The sequence below is a fragment of the Colletotrichum truncatum genome, assembly GCF_014235925.2.
Source record: "Colletotrichum truncatum strain CMES1059 chromosome Unknown Contig_0014, whole genome shotgun sequence".
NCBI classification, from domain to species: domain Eukaryota; kingdom Fungi; phylum Ascomycota; class Sordariomycetes; order Glomerellales; family Glomerellaceae; genus Colletotrichum; species Colletotrichum truncatum.
In genome coordinates, this window is record NW_027222411.1 from 458,212 (window position 1) to 481,512 (window position 23,301).

The 23,301-nt window shown below is 33.5% G+C and overlaps 2 protein-coding genes across 2 annotated transcripts; both read left to right on the forward strand.

The window, feature by feature from the left end:
- Positions 1-15,121: 15,121 nt before the first annotated feature.
- On the forward strand, positions 15,122-21,469 carry CTRU02_215283 (uncharacterized protein; the record flags this gene model as incomplete). The annotated part of the gene is made up of 1 exon (XM_036733491.2): positions 15,122-21,469. The coding sequence occupies one exon, from the start codon at positions 15,122-15,124 to the stop codon at positions 21,467-21,469; it is 6,348 nt and encodes a 2,115-aa protein (XP_036574761.2).
- Positions 21,470-21,815: 346 nt separating this feature from the next.
- On the forward strand, positions 21,816-23,100 carry CTRU02_215284 (uncharacterized protein; the record flags this gene model as incomplete). The annotated part of the gene is made up of 2 exons (XM_070206423.1): positions 21,816-22,513; positions 22,581-23,100. The coding sequence occupies 2 exons, from the start codon at positions 21,816-21,818 to the stop codon at positions 23,098-23,100; spliced, it is 1,218 nt and encodes a 405-aa protein (XP_070059914.1).
- Positions 23,101-23,301: the final 201 nt, after the last annotated feature.

The window sequence follows — 23,301 nt, forward strand, 5'->3', positions numbered from 1 at the left end:
GTTACTTATTTATATGGAAGTACTAGGTCTTAAACTTAGGATTTTTACTATCTTTACTATCTTTAATTCCCGTAAAGATAGGAACCTTAGGTACCTTATACGATAAGGTATAAATACCTTTAGTATTAATAATAGAAGTCGGGGTTATATTCTTCTATCCCTCTAAGCGTTCTAAGCGTTCTAAGAGCTAAGCTAGGGCCTAGTTATAAGTATATTTCTTAGTTAGCTATAAGTTAGGCATAGGAGTATTACTAGCTAATACGGTATTATTATCCTTATTACTATATTATTCTAGAAAGGCTTAATTAGCTATATAAGCCTTTCTAAACTACTTTTCTATAGTTTGTTTATTAACCTCTAGCTAAATAGCCTTCTAAAAGAAGGTTTTATAAGCGTTAGCTAGTTCTATATATAAAGTCTAGAAGCATAATAACTCTTCTACCTATATGATTCTTATCTTAGTCTACTAGACTACCTATCCCGCTAGGCGTTCTAGATTATTATTAACTAGCTATATTACTATAATATTATTAAATAGATAATAGCTATTATTACTAAATAGCGTTAGGTCTTAGATACTAATACTAGCGATATCTAAAGTAGTAAAGCATTCTATAATAAAGCAAGCTTTATCTTTACTATTATAATCGTATATAATACGCTTATCTAGCTAATTAGTAAGGGGCTAGTTAAGGTTAAGCTAAGGCTAGGAGATAGTATTTCTATCCTCGTTAGTAAAGGTAATATAACGTTAGTTCCGATTATAGACTAGCTTTAATAAATCTTTAGTCTCGAGTATAATAGGCTATAAGCTACCGTCGCGGCTAGGCGTACGCGGGTCTAACTCTTTAACTATAGTATCGTAGGGGGTATATATATAGGGATATTGCTATAGCATAGCGTTTAGATTATCAGCTATTTGCTTAGCGGTTTCGTTACGGTTTATAGGGATAAGGGTTTTAGAATTTATTAAGAAGTAGATTTAGGTATACCGTCTCTAGTAAAAAGTAGAGGTAATAGCAAAATAGTATTACGGATCGTTTATAGTTAGTAGGTTAGTATGCTACTATATAGCGAATTAAGTAGATTTTGCTATAAAGAGGAAAAGAACTATTCTATAGGCGCCGGTTGCCGAAGTGCCTAGTTAACCCCCTAGCCTCGGGGGCTAGGCTACGTTACGTAACCTAGCCTATCTAGCTATATTACAAGCTACTATAGCTAACCGCCTCCTATACCGTTATCTTCTATAAGGGTTACGGCTACCGGTGCCGTAACATGCCCTGCCTAAGCTATCCCTTAAATATAGTTATATAGCCTAGTTAAGCATAGAGTACTTAAACTATTAGATCTTTTAGTCTATTAGTTAAGTAGGCAGGCTACCCCTATCGTTATATTATTCTTATTATCTAGTTATTATATTATTAATATTACTAAGTAAGTTATAAAATATCTTTTACTTATATATAAAAGAGTATAATATAAGTACTATATCTTTCTAATATTTCTATATTTAAAAATTATCTTTATAATACTTTATATAAGTTAATAAACTTAATAATTAATATTAGTAGGTAACTAAATTAGGGTTATATATAAGTTAGAATTATATAACTAGTAAGGTAAGTAACTAATAATATATAAGAATACTTTTATAATTTGTTAAAAGACTAGAATATAAATACTTTTAATATTATCTACTAGTAAGTAATTATAAGTTTTATTTAAAATACTAATTAAGTATAATATACTAGTTTTACTACTATTTATTAGCTAATCTTTATAATTACTAAGTTATAAACTTAGTATAAAAAGTTAACTAACTTTAATATATCTTAAAAAGTATTAAATCTTACTACCTTATATTTAGAGAACTTTATAAAATTAATAGTAATCATAGTAATAAAACTTCTAAAATAGTATTAGAATATTATTTTATAATATAAAATACTATATATTATCGTAATAGTTATTATAGTTACTTTTATTATATTCCAAGAGTTATAGTTAATAATATATATAAATATATATATATACTTAATAGTATTTAAGTATATCTACCTATAATATAACTAATAAGGTATAACGGGTATAACTAGTTAAATCTTCTATTATAGGCTTAATTAACTATTAAGGAAGTCTAATCTACTTAGTATTACTTTATTAAATTTTTTTTAACTATTTAGTTAGATTCTTTTAATATTTAGTTATTACTAATATAACCTTTTTATTAACTATATTAATCTTAGTATATGTTTTATTTTTAGGTATATTCTACTTTATATATAATTATTATACTCTATTTTAAATATACTTACTAAGTATATTTTTATACTTCTTATTAACATACTAAAGAAATAAATATATACTTTCTATAAACTATAATTTAGTATTAGAGGTAAGTATATTAAATAAATTAAAAAGTAGATAATTTATAAACGTTTTATATAAGTAAATATACCTAATAGCTATAAATAATTATATCTTATTCTTCTACTTAGTATATTTAAAAGCATACCTCTAAAATAGTATCTTTAATACTTTTATAACCTTACTTTATTTTCTTTAAGTTATTTCTTTAAATTATTTCTCTATTTCCTAACTATTATCCTAGAAGTATAGTAATTAATTCTTAATTTAGTTTACTTATTATAACTATAGACTTATTACTTTATACTATTCTAAAGCTTAGTATAACTATAATTAAAGTATAAGTAATTATAATAGTAAATACTTTAAATTTTTTATATATTAATAAACAATTCTATTATACTATATTATAGTATATTATCTAAAGAAACTTTAACTTATAATTTTATTAGTAAGTAGTATTATATACTAAAAAAAGCTTTTTATTAAAGATAGGAACTAGAAACTATAAGCCTAATAATAAAAGTCTAAGACTTTATAACTTAATTTCTAATTTATATATTTTATATAATAGTTTATTTTTAGAAAAAGCCTTCTATTAAAGTCTTACTTTTCTCTACTATAGATATTATAAATAGTTTCCTAATTAGAGATTTCTTAATATTCTTAGTTTAATAATTTATAGTTATAACTAGTAAATATTTATATATTATCTTAGTATAGCCTTTTTAATTTATCTTACTTTTAATACCTATTATATATCTTAAATTAGTTATATTTATTATAATTCTAAAGCCTACTAAAATACTTATAAGTATAGTTAAGTATTTTAGTTATAATATCTTAATTAGTAAAATTATCTCTTTTAAATAATTATAAGAGAAATAGTATTATAATAGTTCTTTTTATTCGTTATCTTTATTTTATACTTATATTTTATATACTTTCTAATTAATATATTTAATTAATATTATTCTAGAAGTAGTACAATACTAAGTTTAAAATAATATGTTAAGTAATAATACTAAGTTAATATAAATATTTTATTATATTATTTTATAATAATAAGAATAAAAGATAATTAACTAGTTATTTTAGATTTATTAGATTTCCTTAATAATACTAGTTAAAGAATATTAAAAGAAAGTACTAAGATATAAAGACTACTTAATAATTAAACTTATTATATATATTATATTATAAGCTATATATTTAGCATAGTTAAAGCTTACTATATTATAAAGTATATATAAAATATTATTTAAGTTTCCTTAATAATTCTATTACTTAGAAAGTATAATAAATAAATCTAAGTTAATAAGAGGAGATCTATAGTTTAACTACTATTTATAGTTTAATTCTTTCTAAAACTTAGTATAATAGTTTATTTCTTATACTATTTTGATATTATTATTTATTTATTACTAGTATCTTAATAAGTCTACCTAAGTACCTGCTAATAATAATATAGTTTCTTTAATATATTATTATATTTTTCTATAGAATAATACCTAGATATGCCTATAATAAAGTTTTACTTAATTAATTCTATATAATAATATATAGTAGTATATCTTAATATTATTTTCTTATTAGACTTTTGTTATGTATTTATAATAATATTATTTTAAATCTATAAGTATTATCAATTTTTACTTAGTATATAATATATAAATATTTAATAATAGTTATTAAGAAAGATAAAAAGCTAACAAAGAGTTATAAAACTATTAGGCTTTAATAAGCTTACTTTATATTAAGCTTATACTTATAAGTAGTAATTTTATTTCATAGTATATATTTATTTAATAAAGTTAAAAAATATTTAATATACTACCTTCCTTAAATATCTTAATTTTTATTTCAAGGTATATATATAAATATATAATTTAATATATGTTAATATATCCTAAGCTTTATATAGTATTTTAATATACTCTATATATAATATATAATCTTTAAGAATATTAAGTTAAAATAATAAACTAAGGATTTATTAAAAGCTAATATATAATCTAGTAAGCTATTCTATATTTATATTTATTAATAAATTCATAAAAGTTACTTCTAGTTTAAATCTAGAATTTCAATTCCTTATTAGTAAAGCTTATAGTTAGTATACTTATAATTAGTACTTAATTAAGTAGTAGTTATTATTAGATATCTTTTCTAGTTTAATTAGTTCCTTTTTAAAACTTATAATATAAATCTAGTTTAAAAATTCTTCTTAGTTTTAATTACTAAGTAAAGCTTTTACTATTTATAAGGTCTAATATAGATATATAGTTATCTTAATCTTTAGAAATATTTTTAAGGAGGGGTTTTTAATTTTATATCTTATTATAAATAGACTACTTATATTTATTTTTATCTTAATTTAATTAAATCTATTTATTTATAATATAATATTAGAATATTAAAATACGTAAATTACTATAAAACTGTTTAAATATTAATAAAGTATTTATAAAGATTAATATTAATAAGTATTATATTATTTAAAATAGAACTATAGGGTATAGCTACTTATATTATCCTTATAGGAAAGATAGTAAGCATATATAGTATTTCTAATTATTATTCTTCTTATAAATCTATTTAAATAATTTTATTTCGTTATATAATATTAAATCTTTTAATATAAATAGAAACTTAAGAGATAAAAACCTAAGAAGGTTAATAGAATTATAATAACTAAGTTAAAACTATTATAATATAAAAGATATTTTATTTAAAATATAAATTTAGAATAGTATCTTCTTATAATTAAAATATAGTTAATATACTTAAGACTTTATTTATATATACTATTCTTAGAAACTATTTAATATAGAGTTTTATAAGTTTATAAGATAGTAATAAAGATTATATAAGGTATATTATAATAGAATTTTAATTCTTATTATACTTATACTATATAATTAATATAGTATTTTAAGCTTTTTATAAATAATAATAGATTTTCTTAATTCTAAAGTTATTTTCTAAAATTATACTTTTAGCTTAAAATATAAATATATATTTTATTTATACTTCTATATCTTATATTCTCTTAAGATATATAATATATTAAACCTTTAAAAGATCTATCTTAGCTTCTTTTATAATTAAATATATTATTAAGTACTATGTTATTATTCTTAAAGAGACCTAGACTTTATAATTCTATTAAAAATCTAAATATTTTTTTTAAAAACTATTATTTAATCTTAACAAGTATCTTTACTAATTATATTAATTACTATTTTATTTTTAAGTTATATATTGCTTAAAAGTAATCTTAGTAAATTCTTACTTAAAATTTAAATTATTAAGTTAAGTATTTTAATACTTATATTAGCTTTCCTAAGTATTTTAAAACTATATATAGTAGTATTTTATTTTTCTACTATTCCTTACAACTTAATAACTAATAATAAAAGCTTTAGAAAAGAGAATTTAAAATATTTTATAATCTAAAGTTAGGTTTAAACTTTTATAAATTATATTTAAGAGAGATTATTTTAGGAATATATAAAAGCTTTCTAATAACTTACGAAACTATATAAAATATAGAAAAAGCTATTAAAACTCTATATTATAATACTTTTTAATTAACAAGGAAAGATATAAAATTAAAAGTATTATAACTTAATATTATTAATATATTTATAAGGGTTATAACTTTACTTCTTAAAAATAATATAAGAATAATAAGTTTAAAAGATATAAAATACTTTCTTTAATAGTAAAACTACTAATACCTAGGAATAAAACTTAAATATAAGCTAAACCTTAAGTATTTATTTAAAGCCTTTTAGATAATTCTTTTTAGTTAATATATAGTTTATTATTAAATAAATTCTAGCTTAGCCTATAGTTTATTATATTACTACTATATATTTAGTAAAAGCTTAATTACGTTAGACTACTTCTTAATCTAGCAATATAACCTAATAGTATAGTAAGGTAGAAAAAGGTTATAAAAATACTTAAAGGGTAACTAATAGTTTAATATACTATTTATAATATTAAATAGTTATTATAGTGAAATCCGTTATAATATAAGGATTATAGTAATATATATTTATATATACGTATCTAAGAAATATCTAAGCTTATCTAACCGTTATATAACTAATAAAGTATAACGAGTATAACTAGCTAAAACCCTATTAATTTAACTCTAATTATATAAAGTTTAACTTTAATGATTATAACTAGTTAAACCTTATATTATAACCTTAACTAACTAATAAGGAAAGTCTAATTTCTCTACTATTAATACCTTACTTTTTATACTTTATAATTAGAATAATTAAGTAATCATACTATACGTAGTATAACTACCTATTTACCTTACTATTTATAATCTACTATTTTCTCTTCTTAAGTACCTTATAATAGTAAATTAGTTATCCCTATAACTAGCTACTATTATTCTTATAAAACACTAGAAGGATAAAAATAAATATTTATTAATTATTTAAAACTAAAGATTATAATAAGTTTAAAGTAAATTTATTAAATAACTTAATATAAAAGTAATATAATAATAAACCTTATAAGTTTAGCTTCATTATCTCCCTTTAAAACTATTACTTTAGTAATACTAATAATCTTATAAAAACATATACTTAAATAGATAGCTAAAACTATATCTAATATTAGAATAGAGGTATTAAAATAGGATATTAAAAATTTAATAAAAGATATAAGTAATTTATAAACTTATTTATTATTAGTTATTTAAAACTATTATATAAAAGATACTCTATTATCTACATTTTAACTATTAATAAAGAAGATTTATTTTTTTTACTAAGAAAATAAAGTAAATATTAATATACTTAGTATATAAACTAAATACTTAAGCTTAAATACTATTATTACTTTTTATAAAATATAAAAACTTATTCTTTTAGTATTATAAAATTTAATATTTTTATAAGAATAATAAAGATAATTCTCTTTCTATCCTATATATAGTTCTTATTAAAGAATAAAAGAATAAAGTCTTTAATTAATAAGTATTATAATATAAAATGAAAATTAAGAAAATTACTTAGAATTTAAGTGTTAAGTAGTTATTACTATTAAGTATAAACTTAAAAGTCTTTTTTAATTTAAGCTAATAATTATATCTATAAGAGAAGATATAGAAAGGAAATAACTTAAGATTATTTAAAACTTTAAAATATAATTTATAAAAAAATAAAAAAATCTTCTAATTATTCTAATTAAGCTTTATCTTTACTTATTATTAGTAAAGATAATTAAGAGAAGCTAGGAGATAATTATAGTATAACTATTTCTACTTAAATAAAGAATTAAGATACTTAACTTATAAATCTTTTTTATAAATATTAATTAAAGCCTTTAACTTTAATAATAAAACTTATAAACTTTAATAAGATTAAAGAGTTAATATAATATAAAGCTATTTAGTTTATAAATACTAATAAAATCTATCCTCTTTAATAAAAAAGTAATAATATTATTAATAAGTAGAAACTCTAATAACTTTACTTAAATATTAACTTCTTAACTTAAACTAAACAAAATAAAAGTTTAACTTATTAAGAATTTAAGAAAGAAGTTATTAAGATTTCTTCTCTTTAATAACTATTATATAATATAGTATATATAGTAAGAAAAGAATATTTCATTATTAATCTTCTTAAATAAGTTAAATTAAATACTTAGTAAGAATATAAATCTTATTAAGAAACTTATTAATAATTACCTATATAACTTAGTTAGCTTATTAAATAGAAAAGCTTATAGAAATTTAGCTTAACTTTTTTTTAAATCCTTATAAAGAAAGTTATAATATACTTAGAAGACCTTACTTATAAGCTTAAACTTAAAGTCTTTAACGATTTCTTTAGGTTTATTAAATTTATAACTAAAAAATAATAGAGAGAAACCTAAGTAAAGGAATCTAATAAAATAACTTATAATAAAGTTTATATAAAGGTTTATATTACTTAGACGATTATCTTAAGAATAATAAATCTTATTATTCTAGCTTTTTATATATTATAACTTTATCTTAAAGTTAAAATTAGTAGGGATATATTATAAAAATATATAGAATTCTAAGAAGTTATTAATATAAAGGTTAAGATAAGTATTTTTTATAAAGAATATATTCTTAATTATAATAGAGTTACTATTTTAACTAGGTTTTATATAAAAACTTACTTTATTAATAACAAAGTTATTAAGTTTATTAAGACCTAGTATATTATTACTTAAATTAGTTAGTATTATATTATACTTAATATAATAACAATACTTTTTTACTATTAACTATATACTTTTATTAAGCCTTTCTCTTATATATTTAAGTAAACCTATATTTAAATACTTAAAATAATCTATTCTAATAATAATAAGTATTATAAAATATCTAAGTAGAAAAGAGAGAAAAATAAGGATCTTGATATAGTAAATAAAGAATGACTTTATAATTTAAATTAAATACTACTTCCCTTAATAAAAAATAAGTTAAAGATATTTATAGTTTAAGTTTACTAATTTTAAATAAAGAACTTAAGCTTAACTAGATTAGTTATATTATTACTAAGGAAGTAAAAGAAGGTTAAATCTTTTATAATAATTATAAACAGTAAGGGTTATAAGCTTTTTAAATAAAAAGCTACGTAATAATTAGAAACCTAAAAAAGAAAAAATTAAAGATTAGTCTATTTATAATATTTTATTAATAGCTTTTATTTAAATATATCTTTTTGTCACGGATCGTTTGTGGTCGGCAGGTTGGCATGCTGCTACACGGCGAATTGAGTGGATTTTGCTATGAAGAGGAAAAGAACTATTCTGTGGGCGCCGGTCGCCGAAGTACCCAGTTAACCCCCCAGCCTCGGGGGCTAGGCTACGTCACGTGACCCATCCTGTCTAGCCACATCACAAGCCACTGTGGCTGACCGCCTCCCACACCGTTGTCTTCTACAGGGGTTACGGCTGCCGGTGCCGTGACATTTTTATAAGATCTTAGTATTATAAGAATACTTACCTTATAAAAAACTAGAAATTTTAGAGATACTTAAGAGTTAAATATAATCTTAATATAAAAATAGTTAGAACTTATATATTATATAAAATATAAGAAGATTTATCTAGTTAATAATATCCTATTTAATTAAATTATACTAAAGTAAGATTATAAATAGAAATATTAATACTTAATTATTTCCCTGCTTATTAAGAAGCTACTTTTACTTAGGACTTTTTAAAACATAAGAGAATTAATTTATAAGTTATATCTTAAAGCTTTAAAACTATCTCCTATTAAGCTTAGTAAGTAAACGGAATTATAATTCCTAAAGCTTTAATTTTAAAAGTTTTCAAGATATTAAGAGAAAAAACTATTAAAGGAGTTAGTTATACTTCTTATAAAAATAGTTAGTTTCTAGTTATGAAAAAAGATAGTAAATTATATTTTATTACTTAGTTATTTAGTATTTTTATTACCCTTAAAGTAAATAAACTCTAAAAGACTTTAATAATTATAAAGTTTTATCTCTTTTAATTCTATTCTCTAGATATTATTAGGTTTACTTTAATAAAAAAGGTTAAACCTAACTATATTCTTTATACTAATTAGTCTAATTTAAATATTTATATTATCTTAACGAGTAAAAGATTTAGTAGCTTAGTTTATGATAATTATGACTTAGATTCTTTATAATCTAACTTTTTATATTTATTAACTATTTCTTAATAATATATTAATTAAAAAGCTATAAACTTATAATAAGGATATAGGCTATTCTTAATACTTTAAGATAAAGTATTTTATTACTAAATATCTTTATAATCTTAATACTATACTTATAAATATTAAGCTAGTTAATATTATTACTTCTATTACTAATTTATAATTCTATTATCTTAAAGTTATACTAATAAGATATATAGAAAAGAATCGTAGATATAAGCCTAACTAAAGTAAGATTTATATAATTTTTAGGTAATAAGAATATATTAATATTATAAATATTAAAAGTTTTCTTAATATCTCTAGATTTTATTAAGTATAAGTTAATTATTACTAGTTAATTACTAAATTTATAACTTAATTATTTTTAAAAAAAAGAGGATTACTTAAATAAAAGTAAAAATAATAAGATTTAAGAAGTAAACTATAAATAAAATTAATTAATACTTTTATTCTTAAGCTTATTTTATATAAACTAAATTATTAATAAGAATAATATTTAAAAGGTTAATAAGATTTACTTAGTATATACTATTACTTTTAAAAAGTAAAAAGCTTTTTTTTTTAAATAGTTTATAAAAAATAAGTAAATAATTATAAGATATAAAGTAGAATATAAACTAAAGCTATTTTAAACTATAATGTTAGAAAACTAAAGCTTGAATTAGTTTTACTTACTCTTAAAATACTATAATATTATCTTTATAAAGTATATTTTATTCTTAAATTAGATATAATGATTCTAATTATATAACTTAATAAATTAATTTTTAATTTCCTTAAAGTTACTTTAACTTTTTAAATTACCTATATTAGGATATTTAACTTTAAAGTTTAAAATATACCTAGCTTTAGAAACTTAGCTATAGATAGGTTATAAAGGAAACTTTTAAATCTTTTAAATTTTAAGAAGTTAAAAAAGATAATAATAATAGGAAGCTTATTAACTTAACTATCTTTTTATTTAAAGCTAAACATACTAATCCGAGGGTTTTAATAAATCCTTTTAATTTAAATTAACCTTAGTCAATAAGATCTTAATAATTACTTAGTATTTATTTAACTAAGAGTATCCTAAAGGAATTATAAAATATTATTTTATAAAGTTTAAAAGGAATACCTATTATTATATTCTTAGAGATAGATTCCTCTTTTAAAATAAAACTAAGCTTAATACTATATTATAAAAAGTTATTAATATTAGAGAATAATAAAAAAAGCTTATATACCTTACTTATATAAAAGATAGTTATAAAGCTAGTAATATAATATATTATAAACCTTAAGAAAGATATACTTAGTAAAATATATCCTACTAAGTCTAGGATAAGATAAAAGTCTATAGTTTTTATATAAAAGCTTAACTAAGATAATATAAAAAACCTTTAAGTATTTATTACTCTTTTTAATATTCTCTTTTTATATAGCTTCTTAGTAATTAATAAAGTGTTAGAAGTATAAGTATATTATACTTCTATTTTACTTATTTATCCTATTTAGTCTTATCTAAGACTTAGTAGGACTTACAAAAGTAACTAGCTAAGAATGGCTGCTTGCTAGTTTAAACATATGACATTCAGATCCCTATGGAATACTCTCTTTAACCTTATCTAAAAGTCTATTTAGTTAAAGAAGATTCTAGTCTGATTTATAAGCTGCTTTATAAGCTAGTTGACGTATATACTTACGTATACTAAACCTAGCTTATAGCTTCCTATATTAGCTATTATAGGCGACGTTATACTACTATATAACTAGCCTAATTCTCTCCCTTAGCTAGCTATTAGTTCCTCAACCAACTCAGCTTCAATATAAGCCTATACATTCTTTACTATTAAAGCCCTACTTCATAAGTACAAGTTCCCTTACTCTAATACCCTGTTATAAGGATATCGTACTATCTACAAGATTCCTACCTACCGTTCCAACAGGTTATGAGCCCAGCGGAGTAATAACTTTACTTATTCTTTTATCCTCAACTCTTCGGTTATTAAATATCTTAAACTCTATTTTATTCCTATAAACGATATAAGTTTTAGGAATTTATATTTATTATTCTTTTAAACCGTATATTATCATAACGGTTATTATTATAACGGCTATATTCCCCTAAGACGAAAAGTCTAAAACTTTAACTCTATTCTAGTACTATTAAGGCAGACGAAGTGTAAGTCCTTAGTACTACTAAATACGAGACTATTAAGGGGATTACGTCTTAGAAACTATTATTCTAAGATATTACTTGCTGCTTTTAGTGCTTATATACCCTATTATAAAGGCATATCCTAGGGCTTAGCACTTAATAACAAGGCAAAATACCTGTTATTTACTCAAGGCATAGCTCCTTAGTATCTTCAGCAGCCTATTAAGGGATAAATTCCCTATATTATAAGCAGTTTTTGGGCTATAAGTCCCCTATCTCAAGGGCAATAAGTACCCAAGGGCTATAAGTCCCTATATTTAAGGGCAATAAGCACCCTATTAAAAGTCAATATGTCTTCGACTACTACGACTACTACTACTGCTATAAGAGCCGTTACAGGCTGTTTAATGCCTGAAAATCAACGATTAAAGGGTATAGATAACTGGAATACCTGGATTACTACCCTTCAAATCTATTTTAAATTGCTGAATTTATCCCAATACTTTGAGGATCAAGAGAAATATTCAGCTATAACCGAAGAGCAAAAATCACAAGCCTTACTAGTTATAAGGCAAAATTTACAGCCAGAACCTCTTAGCCTGGTTTTTAATAATAAAGACCCAGCAGAAGCCCTAAAGTTACTAAAGGATACCTATGAAGGTTCCGGGCCGGTTCTAAGGCAACAGCTATATCTCGAATTCCACGCTATTAAATTCGAGGATTATAGCTCTTTAAATCTATTTATTAGCTCTTTTAAGGCTTATTTATCTAAATTAGCCTCTGTAGGAGCAAAAATCGAGACTATAGACCAAAATACGGTCTTTATAGCTGCCTTATCAAAATTATTTCCTATTTGGGCTGAAAGGCAAAGGGCTGCCTTACGTTCTAAAGAGATACCTACTTTAGAAGCCCTTATTACGGATATATTAGATGAAAATAGGCGTGATGAGGACACCCCTATGTCTAATTCCTATATCCATAGGCAACAGTCTCAACAACGGTCTAAAAAGACTAAGAGGTCTAACTATAGACCTAATGCCTCTAAAGGCAATAATAAAAGGGAAAACCAACAGCCTCCTAGCAACTCCTACTCTTTCTATAATTTAGAATATTATAGTGGGATTGATGCTAGTTACTTTAATAAGAGGCCTAATAGCCCTAGTTCTAGTTCTAGTCCTAAGAACTGGTGGCTGTATGATTCCGGTTCTACTGTTCACATAGCTAACAGTAGAGAATTCTTTACAGCCTATACTTCTAAAGACAACCTCCCAGAAGTCAAAACAGGCGCTGGACCTATAAAACCTAAGGGCCAAGGTACTATAGACCTACCGCTCTACTTTAAAGGTCAAAGGTCAACTATTAGGCTTGAACAAGCCTTATATATACCGGATTTCCCTATAAATACTATTTCAGGTCTAAGGCACTATCTCTCAGGAGGCTATATTAACGGGAATTATTTATATACCCCGTCTCACAAAGCCTTTGCTGCCTTAAATATCCCTAAAAGGGGATTTTTCCTATCTATATATGGGAAATTAGAACCTGATATTCATAGTTTGAGGAATAAGAAGACGAATAAGTCCTCCTCAATTAATAAGACTAAAAAGTCTACTACCTCTAATTATAACGAGGTTGATTTATCCTCTAGAATCGATGAACTTTCCGATTCTGAAGCCTCTAACTATATGGCTTTTGAGGAATTACAAGGTAACCCTAACCCTAAGGGTCTAAAGGGTCAAAATAACCCTAATCTTAAGGGTAATAACCCTACTAATCCTACTATGGATTGGCATAACAAATTAGGACATCCTAGTTACTCTTACCTATATAAGACAGCTAAGATAACTAAGGGGATTCCTATCAACCAGCTTAAAAAGGACGATTTACAGTGCCCTAGCTGTGAGAAAGCTAAGTTAACTAGACAACAGTCTATAGTTAACTATAACAGGGCTACTAAACCTCTCGATCGACTATGTATCGATACGATTAAGATTACGCCTTCTACTATAGCTGGGAATATCTACGCTATCCCATATACTGACGATTATACTAGCTATAGAGATATAGATTTCAGTCCTACTAAGGATAAAATCTTATCTCTTATACAAAATAAGCTAGAATATTATTATACGCAGTATAACCAGTACCCTAAGTCATTACGAATTGATAATGGTACTGAATTTGCTATAAGCGAATTAGAAGCCTATACTAAACCTAAAGGGATAGTTATAGAGCTTACTACTGCATACACGCCAGAACAAAACGGTATAGCTGAACGAGCAAATCGAATCATAGTTGAAAAGGCTAGAACTATATTACTAGCTTTAAAACTACCTCTATTTCTATGGGATGAAGTCTTTAAAGCTGTTATTAAGTTATTAAACTATACAGCTACTTCAAGACTCCCTATTACACCATACGAGGCATTTTTCAACTATATATTTCCTAATAAGGATAATCGACCTGATTTATCTTTGTCACAGTTCTATGAACAGTCATCAGGGGCACGTGATATCTCACGTGCTGGCCGTACCCGTATAAGAGACGCCCTCGACAGCATCATCGTCAGTAGACCAACTCAATAGAAGACCAACTGCTTATACCTACGTTTATCAATTCATCGTTGTTTATTGCCTTGTGACCGTTTGTTTGACTTCTGCACTATTCTATTTACATCTCTATTCTTATCACGGTTCCGACCTCTGCCTGTTGTAGCCACGTGCTAGCAGGAAGAACAGTGACAAGTGGTAGCACAACTTAATCTCGATCAATTTTTTCTCTCGATTCAACCGCGATACATCGCGGAGAATCTCGAGGGAAACACCCTACGAGCCTACTCGCTCAAAATCACAACCCATACCTCGACGTAGCCAACGTAGACTTACACGATGAGTTACGCAAATAACCCGAGGTTAAACAACGGTCATCGCGAGACAGCGAGACGTCTCCTACGATATTGGGAGACATATCCCGATGATCCCAAAACAACAAGAATTTCAGACTCCTTCCGAGCATATACGAGTGTTATAGCGTTCATCGCGTGGAATACGAATATCGGCCGAATCGACGTCAGATACGACGATAGAACCTGGACTCAGGCAACGCAACTCGAAGACAGCTGGAGGATAGAGAATTACGACTATAACGAGGCGGTAAATAGCATCGCCAGGGCGATTATCTACGCCCGAGAACTCCAGGACCTTCAAGGACAATTCGGAGAACCAAGCTCGGAAGAGTCAGACATCACGAAAAGCAAGCAACCCGTGAGAGACAACGAAACCACCGAACCAGCGCCAATAACGCCGCCAACACAGCTTCAACAGCAAGAGCAACAACCTCCTGGGGCACCACTCAAGCACGGCCAATACGAGGGGAATCACGAGGACCCCCAAAAGCCACAGTCAGCGGTATCGGATACAACCGCAAGCCAACCTCAACAAACTTTTCAGCAAGCGGGACCGTCAAATCAACAACAATATACGAAACCGCTGCAAGCCGAGGTTATTCCTCCAAAAACGGAGGCACGAGTCATGGGGACCCCATCGGAGGGAACGCAATTTATACCGAGCCAGGGATGGAATCCTCAACAGCAATATATGCCCCCCGGCACAGGAGGATACCTTCCCCCTCAGGGGCAGATGCCATACCCAATGGCAACGGGATTTCCATCCTTCCAGACTCCACCGCCCCCTCAAATGCAGCAGCAGTTCGAGGCAATGCTAATAAACGCGTTCGGAAGGCTGTTGGGCACGGCAACGCCGGGATCGGAACTACCGAACCCAGGGAGGAGATTCGCAGCCATAACGAACATTCAGCAACGATACGGAGTATTCTGGCCCGACGCCGACAGCAAGTACGGCAGGGAGCCCATATTCCACGACCGAGAGACACCATGCTACCGAGACGTAGACCTATGGCTCTCGGCGATCGAAGCCAAGATCGTTGATCCTCACGCTCGAGACGAGGTCTTCAGAGAATGGCAGAGCCTACTTAGAGGCAAAGCACTCAGCTGGTGGGAATATCACCTCGGGCCCGTGGAAAGGAACCAGTACAAGGCCCAGGGATGGTTCGGCCTGCAGAAGGGACTGAGAGCCCGCTTCGGGCCAACCCAGATAGAAGCAATCCAATGGGTAGTATCCAACAAGTTCACCGTAGAAAAGATCGGTAGCAACAAGGATATCCGATTATTCGCCCAAGACTGCTTCAAATATGGCAGAGCATGGTTGGGATCGTCAACGCCCCAGCAGCAACTACTCACGATATTCTACAACGCTCTGGACCCATCTCTGCAACGATTTCTCCACGAACCAACGCTTAATGATACGGTTGAGAGCTATCTCAGACTCGCCGAGGAAAAACGCGGAGTTATTCGAAGATACCTGCAGACCCCAATCGAGGTTCTTCACACAACCGCCCCAGACAGTGAGGATAACGCTCTATGGGGAGAACCACGCCCAGCCTGGAACAACAGGAACCAAGAGAAACGCGATTTTCCCCAGCTACAACGTGACCAGCCCCAATGGCAACAAAAGAAAACGCAACCTAACTGGAAACAACAAAACTGGAAAGACCGCAAACCCTGGAACGCACAGCAGAAGTTCCCGAACTCAAGGCGATTCGCCCGGTATAACCGTCCGGGTCAACCGCCTAACGACGCTAAGTTCGTGTGGGAAGACGAATCGGACGAGGACATGATCAATCACCTCGTCGATCACGGGTATATCCTCGAAGACGTCGTAGAAGTTCCAGCGGCACAACCACAAGAGGAAGAGGTAGCCCATACAGGATGGACTAGTGACGTTGCCTTCCGCGCCCACGAGGCGACCACTCCCAAGGCAGAGATCCCTCCCCCATCTCCTCAAATACAAGAGGAAGTAACGGTAGTCACGACGGCGTATCAAACAGAGCCCCAGACGGAGCCGCCTAGCGACTTCGCTGGAGTAGCCGTGAAAAACCACGAAATCAGAGAGTTGCCGAAGTTAGCACCAGGCCAAATCATCGACGCTCAGACGAAACCGAATAAGCGTGGCATGCCCTCGAAAAGAACACACCTTCGACTCCACGTCAAAGCCGACGACAATAGCGAACCAGACGAGGTGTGTATCGACACAGGAGCCTCAACCATACTAGTTGAAAAGTCCTGGGTCACACGATTCGCCCGCAAATCGTCTTTTCGAGCGATCGAACCAAGGAAAATGAACGCCGTAGATTCCACCTTCCAGGTCACAGAAGAAGTAACATTTGACTTCTACGTCCCTGGTAAAATAGGCGAGACAGACGTGAACGCACACGTTATTGTCACAGCAGGGGTTGTCAACATGCTCGGAGCAAACCTATTGCTCGGCACCCCCTTCTGTGAGGAACACGGTCTCGTCGTAGACTTCAACAAGTCTGTTGTTAAGTTTCGATCCGTATTTAATATGGAGGCGCCCGTTGAGTATCGACGGCAGACGCCACCCGCCAGGCGCGTGGACAACGCCTACGCAGTAACAATTCCACGGAAGAGTCAAGTCTTCGTCCCGGGACGATACAGCCCTCTGCCAAGGGATAGTAACGACGGGAGCGAGACCTGGCACTTCCACCCAACACATGAGGCAGCGATCTACAGTACGGTAGATCTCGCGACCCCAGCGCTATTTCTCATCCATAATAAAGGAAATTCAGAAATGCGAATCCCCAAAGGCCACCGTATCGGTCACCTCACGAAACAACCACCAGGGGACACGAGTATCCTGCTCAGCGACCTCGAAGCTGAAAATAAGCAGGACAACGCAATATTCAACATAACTAACGAGGAAAGCACCCCAGAAGGAAGCACCAAACCATGGATAGACGAGATACCAGACTACGGAATCTCTAAACCAGACGACGTGCCAGTGATTCTCAGCAAGCACGGCGTCGAGATATGTGACTTCGACAAGGAATTCGCGCAACAACTGCGGAAAATCCTCGACAGGTACGATATCTATCACAACAAGGGTATCATACCACTCCCCGACGAGGAACGTATGCGAATCGACCTCGTCGACGGATGGCAGAACCAAAAAACCAACATAAAGGTTTATCCACTCGGTCTCGAAGACCTCGCGGTTTTAGACGAAACCTACGGCCAACTTCACACCGAGGGAAAGATGGATTGGGCTGACGGCAAGCCAATCCCGATTGCCTGTCCTCTTTTCATCGTATGGCGACAAACGGAGACCGCGAGAAAACCCAGAGTGGTCGCGGACTTACGCCCACTCAACCGTCTAGCGGTCCCAGACGTTTACCCCTTGCCAGACCAAGACGACATCATGAACGCGATTCGTGGCAAGAAAAGAATTACCCTCTTCGACGCCACCGGGTTCTTTCACCAGTTGCCTATCCACTCGAAGCACCGTAACAGGATGGCAGTGATAAGTCCCCGTGGTATCGAGATCTCGAACGTAGTGCTCATGGGATTCAAGAACTCGCCGGCTTACGCCCAACGATTCATGGATCGCATCTTCCAGGACCATAAACACTTCGTTCGCGCGTACATCGACGATATCGTGATCTTCAGCGATACCGACGAAAACCACCTTAAGCATGTTGAAACAGTCCTCAACATAATCAACAACAACAGGCTCAACATAGCAGCGAAAAAGTCATTCGCTGGTTTCCCTTCCGTGAAACTTCTCGGCCATATCGTGGACGGACAAGGGATACGCAGAACGGACGATCGAATCGCTGCATTTAAGAATCTCAGGTTCCCAAAAAACCTTAGCGATCTCGAGAAATACCTCGGAATGGCAGGATGGCTTCGAAAAGACATTCCATGGTACGACGTGATCGCAGCCCCCCTTAACGAAAGGAAAACCGAGCTAGCCGCGATCCTACGCAAGGAGGACCAGTTGCCAACAGGCCTCAATAGGGCTGTAAGAACTAAACGGTTCCAACGTACGACTTTCGAGCCAACGCTAGAAGAAACGGAAGCATGGGAAACGTTACAAAAGAATCTCTGCGACCAGGTCGTGAGATACCACCATAACCTAGAAAAACCCTTATTCTTTAAGATCGACGCTTGCAAGGGAGGATTCGGGCTTATGGTGTTCCAGATGGATATTACCTGGGACGGCGTAGGAATTCCCGGAAAAGACATCCCACAAAAGCATATCCAACCAGTGCTGTTTCTCTCAAAAGTAACATCCCCAACAGAGAAGCGATACTTCGCGACCGAGGCGGAGGTAGCAGCAGTGGTGTGGGCAGTAAGGAAACTTAGGAAACTGGTGCAATCAAACAGGAACCCAGTACAGATCCTTACGGACCACGCAGCCACAAAGGGAATTCTCACCCACACGTCGTTGAGAACGATGGATCTCAACAAAGCAAACCTTCGGTTGGCGAGTGCCGCCAACTACCTCTCTCAATTCAACCTCAACGTCACCCACGTCCCAGGGAAACTCAACGTTGTACCCGACGCTCTCTCGCGTCTACCGTTGCTGGTGGCAACAGGTAGAGCAGACCCGTTCGAAGAAAGCGACGTACTCGCAGATATTCACGACGATGAGAATATCGCAGCTTTCAACTCAGAGGACGACGAACGGTTGGGAGAACCAGGAGGGTTCACGATTGGGATAGGCGAAGACTTCGCCAAAACCATCGTTGAAAATTACGAAGCCGACCCAAAGTACGGAAAACTGATCCAGCAACTCAAGAGACAACAAGAGAGTGGCGATGAGTGGTGGTCACCTAAGGAGGCAGACGACGAGGAAAATCGCGCTCGGAACGAGAGGCGCACGCCGATTCGTCGTCGAATCTCCCCGTGGCAACTATCAGAGACAGGCTTCCTATTCCACCGTGCGTATGATGGGACAAAAAGGCTGTGTATCCCACGCAAAGCCGTCGTGGAAGTTCTCAGCCTTGCCCACGATCAAAAGCACCATTTCGGCGTAGACCGCATGCTAGCAGAGCTAGCTAGCTTCCAGATACGAAACAAGCGATCGGTAGTAAAGCGATATATCGCCTACTGCCCGAGATGTAAGGAAAACCAAGTCGACCGGCAAAGACCACCAGGCACCCTGCAGCCGATTCCAGTCGTGGGAATCCCCTTCGATACCGTAACAATCGACTTCGTTACCGATTTACCGAAAGTAGAAGCACGAGGGAGTCCGTGGGCACTACCTGGATTCGAGTGGTTTGATACGCTTGCGCCCACAACGGACAAATTCTCGAAGAAAGTTATACTTCTACCAGGCCACACCACGTACGGAGCCAAGGAGTGGGCAATAGTCCTTATTAGGGCCTTCCAACTGGCTGACTGGGGACTTCCACGTCGTATCATCAGCGACAGAGACCCCAAGTTCATCTCAGCCGTCTGGACCGCGATATTCCGCACTCTCGGAGTGAAACTGCTCTTGTCGACAGCCTACCACCCACAGACTGACGGCCAGAGCGAGAGAACAAACCAAACAGCGGAAATTGCAATCCGATTCCAACTTTCAGAGTACCCGGAAACCCCATGGCCAGAGGTTCTCCCAGCGCTGCAACACAACCTCAACAACTCGTACACCGCAACGATCGGGAGATCTCCCAATGAGGTCGTATACGGATTCAAGCCTCGAAGCACTCTCGACGTCATCGCGGAAAAAGACGCTCCAACCGAGTCTATCGACGTCATAAGAAAGATATACCAGGACGAGGCAGCGGCTTTGATCGATATAGCGAACTCGCTGAGAAAGGAACGCTACGACAAAAAGCACTCAGACGTCAGATTCTCCGTTGGCGACGAGGTTTGGATAAGACTAGGGAAGGGCTTCCACTTACCTGGCCAACGCCATAACAAGTGGACGTCACGACGTATGGGCCCCTTTCGAATCGTTCGAATTGTGAGCCCAACAGCTTACGAAGTCGACCTCCCGGCCCATTGGCGAATTTTTCCAATCCTATCGGTAGCGCAGCTATACAAGCCAGCCCAGGGAGACGACCCATTCAACCGTGAACAACAGCCGCCCCAACCTATCGAGGTTGACGGCAGCGAAGAATGGGAAATCGACCACATTGTAAGCCGCAGAATCAACCGGAGAAAACGCGAGCCAAGGATCGAATATCTCGTTCGCTGGAAGGGATTTACCGCAAGGTTCGACACCTGGGAGCTTCGCGAATCGCTTGAGACCAACGCAGCAGAGCTCGTCAACGAGTATGAGGCGAGATATCCCGTCGACGCGGAGGTTACACCAACCTACCGCTCCAAGCGACGCCAACAACGAAACAACTAGAACAATGTCGCTATTCTGCGACAAAACAGCTGATTCCTAATAAAGCGATATCAGCGAGATTATTCCCTTTGTTAACGTAATGGAATTTCGCACAAAACACTCGTTCCTTCCCTTCTTAGGCACTTGCCTCATAGGCAGCGAAAAACTCTGCCTTTTCACTTTCACCACCACCACCACAAAAAGTGAACTTTTCCTACTATATAAATCCCACTTCCACCCACACAACAGAAAATCAACAAATCTCCCACTTCATAACACATCACAAACCCCTTCTATTCTCATCAAGACTTTCAACTTACCACTACTACACGTCCCAATTGCGAGATTCGACATCAAGAACGCGAAGATGTCTTCCCAACGCACTCGCCAAGACACCGACGAGATCGCCGAAACCCCCACCGGCTCCGTCGCAGCCCCCGGAAGCGACGTAGGCAACAACGAGACCCAGACCGACGACGAGAACCTCGGAGACAACTTCGGCCTGGCCGACGAGGAACTTCACGTCGTCAGCGAGAGCGCCGCCGAGGAAATCACCGTGGCCGCCACTGAACACACTGGTGACCAGCAGGACACCACCATGTTCGACGCCGACGAGGCTAACAAGGCCCACGAAGCCCACGCCGAACCTACCGAGACGGTCGAGGAAGACCAGCCCAAGAAGACCAGCAAGGGCAAGGCCAAGAAGAAGGCTAAGAAGAGCAACCCCGAGCCAGTTGACGAGTCCAGCGAGGAGGAGGAGTCCGACGCCTCAGCCGTCGAGGCCACTCCCGCCCCCAAGGCTAAGAAGGCCAAGGCTGGCAAGAAGTCCGGCACCCCCAAGAAGAAGAAGCGTGCCGCTACCAAGGTCGATAGCACCCAGGTCCGAGACGCTAAAAAGCGCGCCCAGGACGCGTTCGCCTTCTACCCGGACGATATGTTGCTCGAGGAGATCGAGGCTTGTCTCGACAACTTCACCGGCCCAGCCACCCCCTCCTCCAACCTGTTCATTCGTCGCGTTCAGGACGCTTGCAAACGCGCCTACACCGCGTACAACAACAACGCCTCGTACACGGAACACTTGCCGTCCCGCGCCCAGGTTCTCGCAACCGTCTTTTATACTGGCGACGGTCAGGTCAACGGTACCATCGCGGGCCACCTCATTGCTGTTCACCGAGCCGACCTCCTCTGTTCCCCCGCTCGTGAATATCAGCTACATGACCGCCACCGATACAACCGCTCGCAAGCAACTCAAGAATATGGAAAAGGCGCTTCAGGCTTTCGAAGGTGACGTTCACGGAATGAACGAGACGGTCACCAAGAATGTGAAGAAAATCGTTGACGGCGTCAACGAGGAGATCATCCCTCGCCTCAACGAACTCGACGAGAAAGCCCAGTCCACCGTCGACGTCGCGAGCGTCAACGATCGCCTCAAAGCACTCGAAGCGACTGCTGCCAGCAAGGAAATGATCGCCGCAGAGGTCAACCGCGTCATCGCTACCAAGGATGACGAAATTGCAGCCCTCCGCGGTAAGATCGTGGAACTGCGCGAAGCTGTTGCCAAGTTGCAGAAGGGCGACAAGCGCGTCGCCACCGAGAACATCGCAGGCCCGGCTAAGCAGAGCCGCTTTAGTAACATGCTGGACCGCGATTAGGATAGGATTTCATCGTCAGGGTCGTGATTCTTCGCGATAGATGGGTAATGGAAGGGACAAATTCATGTAATTAGTTTTCATTTTTACTGTCGATCGGGACGATCGTCTTTTTTTGGGAGGGGCACCTGTCACAGTTCTATGAACAGTCATCAGGGGCACGTGATATCTCACGTGCTGGCCGTACCCGTATAAGAGACGCCC